Below are 14,137 nucleotides of genomic sequence, written 5' to 3'. Positions count from 1 at the left end.
ATATTCTTTAAAAAGACAAATCACTTTGAAGTGAAAAAGCAAGAATGATGGAAATGAAAAAGAGCAAGAGACCGAGGAATGATTTAAGAATAATTGTGGGTACTTAGGAAAGAGGGCCTTCTTCCTCCCATTGTGATCTTCCTTTTGGTGAAAATGGCAAAACAAAAGCTAGTAAAGTGGGAAGGAAGCAGGAAATCCCAGTTAGTGACTGTCAGATTTCAGTATTTAAAGAGCCATGAAAATGCTTGCTTCTGTTACATTTAATACTTTTCCCCCAACTTGGTTTTGCCTTTTGTTTTCTTTTAGAAAGTCATGATATTGCATTTCTATTCCTAGTAAGGATGCAGTTAAATAAAATTTGGAAGCCATATATTGTGATGTGATTGTACAAAACCAAGAAAACCAAGTTAAATTTTGAATTTTGTGGTTTGAGGGAAATTGTTCCAGAGTGTATTTAATCCCTCTCTGTGCCAGCGCTGCCCTAATCCTCAGCCAGCAAGCACCCTTTTCCTCTTCTAGGTAGAAGACAGAACTTTTAGCCTCAAATAACAGAACCAAGGTAAAAGGAAGGAATCCTGCCTGGTTCCTTATGTTATGTCTGCTCTAGTCCTTGTAGTTTTAGTCCTGGTTGAAAAATCTGTTAGAGGACCTTGTTGAAATAAAATTCTCATTTTGTGATTATATCAGGAAAGCAGGTTTGGGGACTAGGAAGTGGAATTATCTCCAGCACAGCAGTTAGGAATTTTTCCAGAGACGAATTGCTTTCCAGAAATGTTCTGAATTTTCAGTCCTAGTGGCCTTGGTCTTTGTATTTATTTACTTTTATTTACTTGTATTTATTTTTTGCACTATGTCATAGTTCCAGAAAGTGCTAAAAAACTCATCACGTATTTAAAACAAACAAACCAGAAAACCCCCTTGTCCTGGGGCTGTGTGAAGAAGAATAAAGCTCTCATTTTCCCAGTACCCAATCATCAGCTCGAGCTGGCTTCTCCTAGGAACAGAATTTATTGAAGCAATTTATCCTGGCTAAATGTGATATAAATCTGTGTACACCTATGTACATACAGGCTCCCTTCCATTACAGCAATGCTGCAGCATCAGTTTCCTTCATAGTTAGACCCTGTTCCTATCACCCTGAAAGATGACTAAGAAGCTCTTTCTATTTTATGGGGCACCCCACAATTTTGAACACTGATTAGTTGTGGAATTACTGATCAGACTACCAGAAATACTGGTTTCCAACCCCAGAGTGAGTCTTAAGAGAGTAGAAGAGATGTTACCTAGCTAACCTCTGAGTTTTAAACATGCTTTTCTGATTACCAAATTCAGTCCAGCATTTTAACATTTTATTTTAATGCAGACCTGAGTGAGGTTAACTCTGACCTTTTGATTTTGGTTACAGTTCTGAAGTTGTTTCTAGGCATATTCAAATTCTTCTTCTTCCTCTTTCATCTTCCCTTGTTAATATTCTTTTATACCCCTTTCTTTCTTGTAGAAGGATGTTCAAAAATGTCCTTAAGGAGTTTATTCTATGAAGACTATTTTTATGCCCTTCCCCCCACCCCTTCAAAACACTGTTTATCTTTTAGGAATATTTTCCCTAGGATTTGCATTTCTCATCCTTATCTACCTCCACCTCTATTTTTATTCCTGGTTGGGAAATGAGAAATTTTCCCAACGCATTCATATTGGAATTATTGTTCTTTGACAAGGAATGTCTATCAACATTTCAAGAGTTTAGCCTCAATAATTAAAAAACAACAACAGTGTAAGCCCTGTTAAATTCTTCAGAGAAATAGAGAGGATGGATGGTGATGCCTTTTAGTGCCATTTCTTTTATCCCCTGCAGCAGCACACATCTGTTGGCTGCAACAGAGCAGCCCAAGAACTCTGGCCGAGAGCAGCACAAACAGCCGGAACATATTCACCCAGTAAACCCCCAAAGAGTCGACATTTGTTTTATTGCTGCTTTTAAAAACCTAGCCATAAATAGAATTAGAGGGGGAAGGGCACCGATATTTCTCCATTTGCCACAGACGATTGGTGGGGGGAGAAGGAGGCTCCCAGTGGGGAGAGAAGGTTTTTATTTTTATTTTTTTATTAATGAAAATCATTTCCCGTGTAGCCCAATAGGATGGGTGCTTTGTTTTCTTTGGCAATAATCTGGGATAAACGGCCCTTGCCAACAGTCTCGTAGTTTATACACCAGGGAGCCAGATTATAGCCCTGTAAAATGGAGCACCCCTCCTATAATCCCTTAATTAATTAAATGACAAATTTTGGTCTTCTCTAGTTCAGAAATATGGCTTCCGCATCGAATGTTCTGTGGATTTATTGACATAGGGAACTGCACTGGTTGTAATTCAGTAGACTAGAGGAGTGTGTTATATACTGTAGCAGAAAGAGGGAAAATCTAGCAAAAGGTCTGAAATTCCTTGACTATTGAGGTCTAAATTTTTCTAATTAAAAGTTTCAGTTGAGGCGCGGTAGATCATATGCCACCTGTCTAATGGGTCTCCCCAAAGTAGCCTGTGTTTATAGCTTTGATAGACAGCATTCTTGGAGCACCTGTTTCTAGGCTTGATATTTTTGAAGCACTTTTTTTTTTTTTTAACTCCAGCGTATTTAACATAACTTTTCCCCCTGCCTCCCCCTCCTCAGCTCCGCTCTGCTATATGAAATATGGGAGACGACAGACCGTTTGTGTGCAATGCCCCGGGCTGTGGACAGGTACGTTTACAATATACTTTATTGTGAATGTCTCGTTGTGAATCAAAGTGGCTGTTTTATCACTAAGGCAAAGAGTTTAAAGCCGGTATTTTACGTGATCACTGGAGGTAATCAGATCAGAGGATTTGCAGTGTGTAAATCCATGTTATGAGGAAGTGTAGGCACTCTACCGTAATGAAATCTGCCTTGCTCTCTTTCATATTGTTATTCCACTGGTGTTTGTTTCCCGACACACAGTGTTGGGGAATACATGTTGCTCTCTCCTCCTTTATAAAGCTATCCATCTAAATACAAAACAAGTTTAGAAATATCTTTTCCTCAACCTTCAATGGATATAAAAGTCTGCTTAACATTTAGAATAGGCAGCCGAGAATATACCCGTTCACTGTGAACCACAATTTGCTGGAATCTGTTGGATTTTTTAAATAAGAAAAAAAAAATTTCTTTGGACTGTTGATCCAGAAAATCATTGCTGGTAGCTAAGGCAGATATCTGTCTATGTAGGGAAGGCAAATCCAGTGTAGAACCTGAGATGTCGCAGCAATATATAAACTACGAGATTTCTTAGTCATTTTCCCTCTCTTATGCCATGAAATGCCTTGTACTGTTCGTCAGCTGCCATGTTATTATTTGCATATGTGTACATTTTGTGTCAGATATTTTTCATTATATGCTTTTTTAATAAAGTAATTTTGTTGAAGTTGCCTTTTTTTTTTTCTTCTTCCCCATTTTGCACCTTCTTAACTCTTCTTCCTAGACCCTTCCCTACTGCCATGTTCCACAAAGGATGAAGAAAGGAATACAAAGAAAGTTTTATCTGCCTTCATGAATTGATTTTATGGAACCTGAAGGTTGAATTTCTGTTCAGTTAGGAATATGCCATGTGACTGCCCAGTGACACTTACTGGTGGTATGTGAGATTGCAGACTAGTTCTATTAAACATTGTAAATACTTAGACAAAAAGAGAGAGTTAAGTTCCAGAGATTCCTAGGAATTGGAATTTGAGAGGTGAATGAAATGGGGGTGGTGACAAGGAATGGGCAGAAGGATGATTCCACATTCCAGTAAATGCTGAAAATTTCAGAGAAAACCAAAAAAGCCATTATATTCTGAAGTATTCAGCATCATCGGGTATATTTCCTTCCTTGTCAGAGTTTTCAACTTTATTGTTGGTTGGATGTTTTCCCCGTGTGATTTATGTTTTATTCTTTTACAATAGAAGCCACCTGAGAAATTAGGATAAATTTGTTTCCATTTTCAAACAGCTGTATTAGAATATATATCTGAACTTGATCCCTCCAGATTTTTGTGTGTGGATGTGTTGATAGCAGTAGTTACTGTGATTTCCATAATTGGTACCTGGGACCCTTTTCACTTATCTCCCTTTAAAAATCTGCGTTTTTGGTGAAAAGAGTTATTTTTCTCATCCTTACATTTATTTTTCTTTGTTCATGGCTTAAGCTACTCAGTGCCCCTCTTATATGTTGTATGCTGAAAACCACCTAGACAAGGACTTAAAGAAATTAAAATGGAAAATCATCTCTTAAGCTCTCGGAAGAAGAAAGGTTTAAATAGGTTTCTTCAGACTGTCTATCAGAAAAGAGTAGTTTTCACTGAAATTTGTGAGATCCCAGATGGTTTTGTGTTTGTTTGTTTGTTTCTTTTTGTTTTGCATTTTTTGGACTAGAGGTGGTAAAAACAGTAGGACTTTTTACTTTGGTTCCTTTTGTATTGTTGGGTACTGTTTATCATAAGCCTTTTCCTTCCCCTATTCTTCCTCCCATTTCTGAACTGTCTGCTGGTATTTTGGTTGTTAGGACTCATTATAACCTCTAGTATAAGTCCCAAAGGCTTTTTTTCCCTTTAGTGGATATGGTACTCAGGGAGATGAGTATCTTCTTTTGGATTCAAGGTACTTGTTTCATAGAAAAGCGTAGAAAACTACGGCTTGGGGCGCCTGGGTGGCGCAGTTGGTTAAGCGTCCGACTTCAGCCAGGTCACGATCTCGCGGTCCGTGAGTTCGAGCCCCGCGTCGGGCTCTGGGCTGATGGCTCAGAGCCTGGAGCCTGTTTCCGATTCTGTGTCTCCCTCTCTCTCTGCCCCTCCCCCGTTCATGCTCTGTCTCTCTCTGTCCCAAAAATAAATAAACGTTGAAAAAAAAAAATTAAAAAAAAAAAAAGAAAACTACGGCTTAAGTCTATGAAGGTAACTCCTTTGCATGTCAGAACTTTATGGTTAGGTAAAATTGTAGTTCTTTAGTTATATTTAGTCTTCTTCCAAGTTTCTCCCAATATCTAAGTAAAATTTAACTCTAGGATCTCTGCAAGACTCACTTTACTGTGATTGCTTTCTATTATATGAAATAGTGGAAATCTGGCAGAGAAGATAAATTTGGGAAAGCGAACTACCCTTGGCCTGTCATCCAACTTCCTTATATCCCTTGAAAATGGTTTCATCCTGGAGCCCGTTTGAGACCTTCAAGCTATGTATAATCCTCCGTCATTGATTCAAATTTTTTATTCCAGAAATGGTAGAATAATAATTTTTTAAAAAGGCTATGTAAATTCCAGGACTGGTGATAAGGACCATGATAATTTTTACAAGACATGGTTTGGAACTTACTCCCATAGAAGCCTCAAAAATCGGTGGCTCCGGTATACCACTTAGCGGAAGAAGGAATGAAAGCAAATTACAATTCAAGAGACTGATCCTTAAAAAACCAACCAACAGACGAAAACTATATGAATCTTGCATTATTTCAATATCTGTTCTGTGCCCGGACTTTACCCAATGGGCCCTAACCTCAGAAATCATCTTACGCCTTAATATTAAGGGAAGGTGAAAGGAAAATTTACCTAAAATAGACTAGTGGATTATGCTCCCCACCATATAATCAAAACCACCGGGCTTTCAATGGATACGTAAACATGTTTTGGTTGCTAGGTCTTTAATGGCTGTTATTTTTGGATTCTGTTCATGATCCACTTCCCAACAGTAAGTCTGATGTGACACAGCTGAATTCTAAATATGCTGCATGTACTTTTTTTAAAAAAGATGGCTGCTGAAGGTTGTGTTCTCTGCATTCTTGTCTGAAAAGACAGATGAGAGGGTGTTTTGAGTCCTTTCATTTCTGTTCTCCTGTTGAGACCGTGTTTCTCTTGAGGCCTAATCACTCTCATGAAGAGGAACTTAGGGAAACCAATATTCTTGCTAATACCTCTCTATGGAATGTGGTAGCAGAAGTAGTTAATAGAGCTGCCTCCAGAGAATGGGTTAGTGTTGTTAAGGCAACAGTACCCCAGATACCCTGTGGCAAAGGGTTGGTTGAATTTGAGTGGTTTGGGTTTTTGAAATGTTTATAAGATAGCATCTAATTAAAACCATTCTGACCATAAAATGGCTTTGCTTCTGTTATTAAAATAATAAAAGTTTCGTTTGGTGCTGAATTTAGGTAGTCTTTTAAGTTTTTTTTCTTTTAATTTTTTTTAATGTTTATTCATTTTTGAGAGAGAGAGAGAGAGAGAGAAAAACAGTGTGAGTGGGGGAGGGGCAGAGAGAGAGGGAGACACAGAACTCAAAGCAGGCTCCAGGCTCTGAGCTGTCAGCACAGACAGAGCCCGACGTGGGGCTCTGCGCGGGGCTGGAACCCACAAACCGAGAGATCATGACCTGAGCCACTCAGGCGCCCCAGTCTTTTAAGTTTTTGATGCTTTGAGAGACGTTTTTATTTAAAGATGGATTGTAAAGTTGTTTTATTTTATGTGCAAGCAGAAACAATTACAGTTGACCCTTGAACAGTGCAGGGGTTAGGAACACCCGTGGGGAGTTGAAAATCTGCATACAACTTTTGATCCCCCCAAAAACTTAACTACTAATAGCTTACTGTTGACCTAAAGCCTTACCGATAACATAAATGGTTGATTAACTCATATTTTGTATGTTATATGTACTGTGTACTGTATTCTCACAATTGAGTAAGCAGAGAAAAGAAAATGTTATTAGGGAAATTGTAAGGAAGAAAAAATTTACAGTATTGTACTATGTTTATCAAATGGACCTGCCCAGTTCACACCCGTGTCGTTCGAAGGTCAGCTGTACTATGTTTTTGACAGTAATCTTGGATTTGTAAATGCAGTTAGATAACTTATCTTTTAGACGTTTTTTGTCCAGTTTTTATTACTAGAAGTCAACAAATTCCATATTCCCATACCTCCCTCTCTGGAACATGACACTGTTTTGCAGTACAAATTACGCAGATTTCAGTAGTCCTTCTGGTTATCATAACAAAGCCTTTGAGCAGAAGCTGATCATATAAGCTTATTACTTAGAATGTCTATTTCCTTAAGAACAGGAACACATTTCCTCAGAGGAGATACTTCTAATGCACAGTATCATCCCATTATTAGCCACTGAGAAAGATTTCTGTCATAACCAACTCTGTATCAACTCTGTCCTTTTAAGGACAAATCTTTTGATTGTTTCTCTGGCCAGTGTGACCTGATCAGCTCTTGTTATTTTTTTTCCCCTACGGATGTGTCCTACCAGATCTTTTCTTCTCCCAGAGGACATTTAGGTACAGGTTGAGGTTCTGTTCATATCTGAGACCTGAAACACATAACTAGCTCATAGACCTCCAGGGCCTGCTTTCCCTTTCTAAGGCCAAGGATAGCAATAGAGCCCTAGTTGTGGTGGGATTGAGGGCAGCTTCTTGTACCTCCTTATCTTGTCATATAATAGGAATAATGTTTATGGTGCTGTAGTCCTGGCTTCACTTGGCATTTAACCAACCTCCAGTGCTGTTTATTGCTTCGTATCCTCTGCCTCCATGAACATTATCCCTTAAATCTCTATTGCTTTGTAATATATGAGGCAACAAATAGCTTCTATGATTGGTTAAATGCCGGCATACTACAAAGGTATATGTTTTATTGCCTATGTAACACAAATCTATAGAGACTTTTCCTGTTATCCCAGCCCTCCCTTTAAATGGACCATACTGGTACTATGGGACTCTGGATTTTTAATTCTATCCTTTTGGCATGTTTCCCTGTTACCTGGCATTAACACAAAAGAAAAGAAGGAAAATGGGTTGGTGCTGGTTACTAATTCTTTATGTTAGGGGAGCATCTTGAATTAGAGAATAACAAGGAAAGAAATGGCTGGTTAGGTAAACCCCATTTATGGTGGTACGTACCATATTTACATGCTTCGACAGGTGAGGGCAATTTCAGGCAGACAGATAAGCCTTTCTTCCTCACCCCCTGCCAAGAGTTTAAAAAAATTCAAATTTTTATTTAATAATTCATATTTCATTCAATAATTCATCCAGTTCCCATCTGGTAAGAGTGCCTGCATGCTGTCAGGCAGCTGAAAATACACTGCATTATACACAATTAGGCCAAATGCTAACCTTGTTTTTTGTAATAATATGTTGATTTTGCAATAACTTTCAGTCCACTCTGACTATGCTGCAGTTTTATGTAGCCTTGTGATGGAAGTAGACCACCATTTTGCATTGTGTAGACAAAATTGGGACTGAGGTTTTTAAAACTATAAATGTATTAAAAGCAAGGAATTCAACCTGTTTTTAACGTCAGATCTGGCACTCTTGACGCTTGCCCTTAGAAACGTGTGGTTGATTATTTTAGGTTTTCGTATTACAGTTATTGTTACGTTACTAAGAACATGGTAGATTAAAAGCATCCCTGCTCCAGTTTGCCGAGGGGGTGGGGGAGAGGCTGTATGAACCTAATTAGAGCTATACCCAGGAAATTAAGATGAAATTTTTCAGTTATTCACTCTTGTTTTCCTTCGGTATGACTTAATATTTGGAATGGGAGCCCAGAAGCTGTTCTCAGAGCATTCCTAGTGGAAAAAAAATAAAATCCAGTATCTTTGTATCTCCGTTCTTCCTAAATCAGGAGAGAGGCTGTTTGTTAGTCCCTTCTTTCACAAACTGCCTTCTGTCTCTGGGAGCCTGTCCTTCGTTAGTCCCTCTTTTGCCACCCCTGCAAAACCACATATAGCTAGGTTGTTAACTTGCAAGATATTGTCATCATCGTGTAGAATTCATCATTCTTTTATCAAATACTCTTCCAGCTAATGCGGCAGATTGAAGAACAGCCAGAGTGTTCCCTCTTTCTGGTTAGTGTGTTTCTTTAATGCAGATTGACTTGCTCAGCAGTCGCATTTTGTCTGAAGCCCTTGTTAGGGCCTACTCTGTATGTGGATTCATAACACATCTGTGTGTACATCTACAGTGCTGTATAAATAATAATAAGTAATCACCAGATGGCCTATAACTGCTCCTCTGGACCCGCTGGGTCTCTTGAAGCTGTTAGTAAAGTCTTCTGGCGTTTTGCTGGGGAAAACTTGTCATAGATTTATTTCTAAAAAAATTCAAACTCACAACTGGGTGTTTAGGACTAGATATTGCTGTCTGTGTTGTAAATATTTAACAGGCTTTGTACAATGACAAGTAAAAGCGCCATTACTAACCACACACGGTGGCTGTGGAGCTCTTCTTCCCTCCCGGCCATTTAGAAAAAGGAAACGAAATGCCGATAAATTGTGCATTATGAACACGGTGCAAGAGATGCTGTCTGGAAGCTCTTTCATAGGAGAGGAAAGAGAACCTGTGTTCTGCTCAAAGGATGGAACCGGACAAACTTAAGCTTTTTAACCATATGCCAGTGACTTCTATTAAAACACAATGTCCTTTTTCAATGGGACTTGCAGTACAAGAAAAACCCCTTCATCTGGAGTTAGGGAAGAGCCAAGTCTTGATCTTAATTGAGTCTTTATAGCCAAATGATAAGCCCCTTTGAAAGGGTTACAGTTGCAAGTATTAGTAAACACTTAGCTAAATTTATATCTAAAAATGTAAGATACTTCTTGTTTGCCAGTGTTATTTATAAAGCAGAATGCCTTTATTTTTGTCCTTTTTTTCATTTGTTTTTGTCAAAAGGGTTATATATTTTGCTCTTGGGGAAAAAAGTCTTATTCTGATTTTCTGCTTATAAATTTCTGTGCTATATTTCGCAATTGCTATTACCCTTGCTCCAGTACCTATTTCAGGGTACTTGCTCAGAACAGCAATGCATATTTTAAATAAAAATAGAACTGATTGTCTCTAAATTTTAATGTTTTAAAATCTTTGTCATAAGATAAAAAAGGTTTCACACAGAAATTGCTTATCTTAACTCTCAAGCCTAGTTTTCTTTTGTCTGTTGAGGGTCGAATCTATTTAACTATAGAGGGACTGTCCCATAAATCATAGCACATGGCCGTTACTTTCAACTTAGGATACATAGAAAGCTTTTCTCTTTTAAAATCTCATCTTGAAGAAGTGACATACAAATTGTGAGGGAGGAATGCTGCTATTAATAGTTTATTGTGGATATATTTTGTTTCTTAAATCCCTCAGAAAATTATCAGGCTAAGGATAAGATTTCACGGAGGTAAACATTGTGGAGAAAAGATGGAAGCTTTGCGGTTTATCTCTCTGTAACAGCACCTTTATGTTTTTACTTTGAAATTTCTTTGTGCAGGGAAATATACCACCTAAGATTGTGCTTTGGTAAGAATCTGGCCTATTTGCAATTGTCATGTGAAAGTACAGAGAGAATGAGAATGAATTTTGAAATTAGCCCATTCCCAGTCTGGCACGCCATGTGCCCTGTGTGGCTGCTGATCCTGCCGGCAGATTGAAGAGCTGAACCAACTTCTGCTCTAAAGACTAAAATTGCCAGCCATCATTCCAGCTCTTAAATCTTGTTCACATCGATGATGTCAGATTTTGAGCAAACATAGTTCTGTCTTTAGATCCCAGGAGGAATCTGCAATTCCCTGGGTGTAAGGAAAGAGTTCTTCCTTTTTGCCTTTGAAAAACTTGAGTAGCTCTGCAGGGAAAGTCAGCAGAATAAATCTGCAGCCTGGCCGTGTCCTTTGAGTCATTGTAGAAAGCTGAGTGCTCTGCTCGGCATTCAGCAGATTGGCTGTCAGAGTTGCAGCTCAGCTTATCAAAGACATAGTCTCTCGAAGAGCCATTTATGTTATTCCGGAGAGAATCATCCTGTGGCAAAAGGAACGCCTCCTTTCTCCTCCCAGGGGTCATATCTTCTTTTGATACTGGGCAATTATCCCTTGATTTTCCTGAAAAAAGACCTCAATTTGCCATAAAGATTGGCGCGAGCACAGGTTGCAGACTTGGTTACAAAGACAGCTCTGATTTCTTAGCCACAGGGAGAGGCATCAGGGTGACACTTGTAAGTATGCCAGAGGCTTAATGCTGGTGATTTTTCTGCCGAGTATCTCAGTACCCCTTATAAACTTGGTTTCTCTTCTCTTTCTCTGAGGGAGAAAACATTTGTTTTAGTTTTTGCATACCAGTCACTAAAAGTGATGTGAGAGTTGTCTCTCTCTCTCTCCTTCACTCACTTCCTCAAGCCTCTTTCCTTGTCTTCAGTTATCATCCTGTTTATTTTGAGATCAAGCTCTGTAGTTTCATCAAGCTCCATAGTCTCATTTTTTACTTTTTGCCTTCTTCTTGTATAGGTTATCTTGGCTGTTACTAGTCATTGTACCTGGCGGGGATTATTAAGCAGTGCTTCCTCTAATTTAAAAAAAAAAAAAAAATAGACTTTATTCTTTTGATCAGTTTTACATTTACATTTACAAAAAATTGGGTGGAAAGTATTGGAGTTCTCTGCTACCATATCTTGTATTAGTGTGGTACATGTGTTACAACTGATGAGCCAATGTTGATACATTAATATTAACTAAAGTCCATATTCTACATTAGAGTTTAATCTTTGTGTTGTACATTCTGTGGGTTTTGACAAATGTATAATAATATGTACTCACCATTACAGTATCATACAGGATAGTTTCATTGGCCTAAAAAATCCCCTGTGTTCTATCTATTCATCCCTCCCCACTCCTACCTCCAACCCTTGGTAACCACTGATCTTTTTACTGTCTCCGTAGTTTTGCTTTTTCCAGAATGCCCTATAATTAGAATCATGCAGTCCTCTAATTCTTTAAAGTTGTGAACAGATAGGGGTGCCTGGCTGGCTCAGTCGGTGGAGTGTGTGACTCTTGATCTTGGGGTTATAAGTTCGAGACCCACATTGGGTGTAGAGATTACTTTTAAAAAAATCTTAAAAAAAAATAGTTGTGGGTAGATAACCCTACAGTTAGGAATAGCTGGGGAAAGGAGGAGAGAAAATTAAACATTTGAGGTCACAGCTCCAAGGTCCCTCTAAAAGTCCCGAGAATCTTTCCAGGAAGATGAAAGTGGCAGCCTTTTTTCTCTACTGGGAGTCTCTCTGATGTTAAAAGATTTGGCTTGCCTAGTGACTGTTCTACTAGTTCTATGTGTTGGGAGCAAAAAAGGATAGGATGAACATTGAATGGGCTGTATGTATCTGGAGAGTCCCGGTGTTAGGTCTGAGCAAAGCAAGAGGAAGTAGAGCCCATGATCCCTTTTCCTTTGAGGTTGAGGACAATAAAGTCTCCTTTCCGTTGCTCCCATGGGCAGCCTTATATGTGACTAAAGAAAATCAGTGCAATTTAAGGGTAAATAAGAAAGACTCCCTGTCTAAAAGTAATCCTCTATACTTCTACATTAGTTAAAGATTCATAACGAATAAATTTTTTAGAAAAGTAGATAGGGAGCTGTCATTGGCACTTTAGTATAAATCAGTTTAATCATAGATGTAGTACTGGCTACATAAACGAGGAGAAGGTTTTATTTGGGTTAAGGGATAGTGGATGAGGACTGGCTTAGGTGGAATGGTTCTTGAGCAAAGGAGACATGGCAACTTTTGAGGATGTCAAAGATACACAGATTTATTTCTTAGTTTTGTTTTGGGCTATTTCAGCTTCCTTCTACTGGAAGATAGTTGAGAAGTATAAATCTTAAGAAGGACACTAATGAACACTAGAAGCAACTTAATTAAATCTCTTTGGCTAGAAAGAGAGACATTTCCTCCTTTTCTTGTTCTGGAAAATTTATATTGATAAAATATGGGGGAAGGAGAGTGACCCGATTTCTCTAGTTCTAAGATTCAAGTTTCCTATCTACTTAGAATTCCAACTTCCTGGTATTGGGTAAGATCTCTTTTCATAAAAATAGTGACTCTACACCTTCTACGTTTGGCTCCACATGAGAATCTTCCAGCTTTGGCCTCAGTGCTAATTTAGTTATCTTGCTTGTTGAACTGAACTGACTCTGTGGTAAAGTGAACATTAGCCTAGGGAAGGCTCTATAACGTGATGTTGGGGATTAATATCTGAGTGCAGAGCAACAGATACATGTATACATGTACATACATACACAATTTAGAGGACATGTTGTGTCTGTATGGTACGGAAAATTATATTCCACCCAAGGATCATATGGGGGGAATGGGAGAGGACAAAATACAAAGAAAATTATTTAACTTTATCAATGTAATAATAATAACAGCAATAGCAGTATACAATAGCTAACTGAGCTCTTATGTACTGTGCAAAAAGTGCTTTTATAGATATTATTTAACCCTAGAGATCCCCTGAAGGAGGATATAATATCCCTATTGTACAGATGAGAAAACTAAGGCTCAGAGAGACTGAGTAACTCAGATGAGGTCACACGATATTTTGTGTGACCAGATAGATTCCAGACTGGCACTCTTTAACTACTAGGCTAAAGTGGCTTCTTATTATTCTCCTTGTACATGTAAATATACCCATCTAGCATAGGGGAAAAAAAGAGAGAGAGAGAGAGAGAGAGTGAATAAGCAGTAATTTTTTGGCAAATGGTCCCAGTGCAATCAGTTAAGTAAGTCCTGACAACAAGTTATTACTGATCTAGGCATTTGGCTGCTATGCCAGAGAGAGCTGGGTCTACAACTGTACAAAAAGATAAGAATTCTTACTCAGATGAAGAGACCTCTCTGCAGCCGCATGAGCCTTAATCTGTAATGGTTTTTTATTTGCCTGGGAATGCTGCTGAGATGTGATGAACTCTCTGTGAGGTAAACAACCACTGTTGTGTAGCAGGGACATGATTTTAAGATGAGAAAGAAAACAGATTCTTGACCAACCAGAAAGGTAGAACTAGAAAACTGGGACCTCAAAATCATAGTTTCGGCATCCTCCACTGATAGGCCCTAAAGAAGCATTGTGGTGTCGTCTTTGTGAATTCTCTGTTGGCTCATTTCCTGATTCATATTCCCTTCTTCTCAATCTTAGTTTTATGTCTGTAAAGCTCCCCAGTACACATGATGCTGTCTGGGTGTCCTGCTTTGTGTAGTGTCATGTAGTGGTGGGGCTTCGGTTATAGTGGCTGCCATACTGATTGGTGACAAGAGGAAATGTGACTAAGGTGGAACTAGGATATGGTTAGAAGTTTGTTAA

At 38.6% G+C, this 14,137-nt stretch overlaps 1 protein-coding gene across 3 annotated transcripts in view; it reads left to right on the top strand.

Moving 5' to 3' along the window:
- Positions 1-14,137, top strand: part of ATF7 (activating transcription factor 7) — an 87,241-nt gene that overhangs the window by 17,092 nt on the left and 56,012 nt on the right. For 2 of the 3 annotated variants that reach the window (XM_047067405.1, XM_047067404.1), the window contains exon 2: positions 2,665-2,733. In XM_047067405.1, the coding sequence (XP_046923361.1) occupies positions 2,686-2,733 (48 nt within the window). In that variant the 5' untranslated portion in view covers positions 2,665-2,685. Of the gene's footprint in view, positions 1-2,664; positions 2,734-14,137 lie in introns of those variants that run through there. The other variant, XM_047067406.1, reaches the window with a different exon arrangement.

This window comes from Lynx rufus, unplaced genomic scaffold (assembly GCF_022079265.1).
Source record: "Lynx rufus isolate CCGP_SWC_20201006 ecotype Redwood Valley unplaced genomic scaffold, mLynRuf1.p SCAF_7, whole genome shotgun sequence".
Taxonomy (NCBI): domain Eukaryota; kingdom Metazoa; phylum Chordata; class Mammalia; order Carnivora; family Felidae; genus Lynx; species Lynx rufus.
Note: the sequence above shows the minus strand (reverse complement) of the source record. Positions and strands in the feature narration are given on the sequence as shown.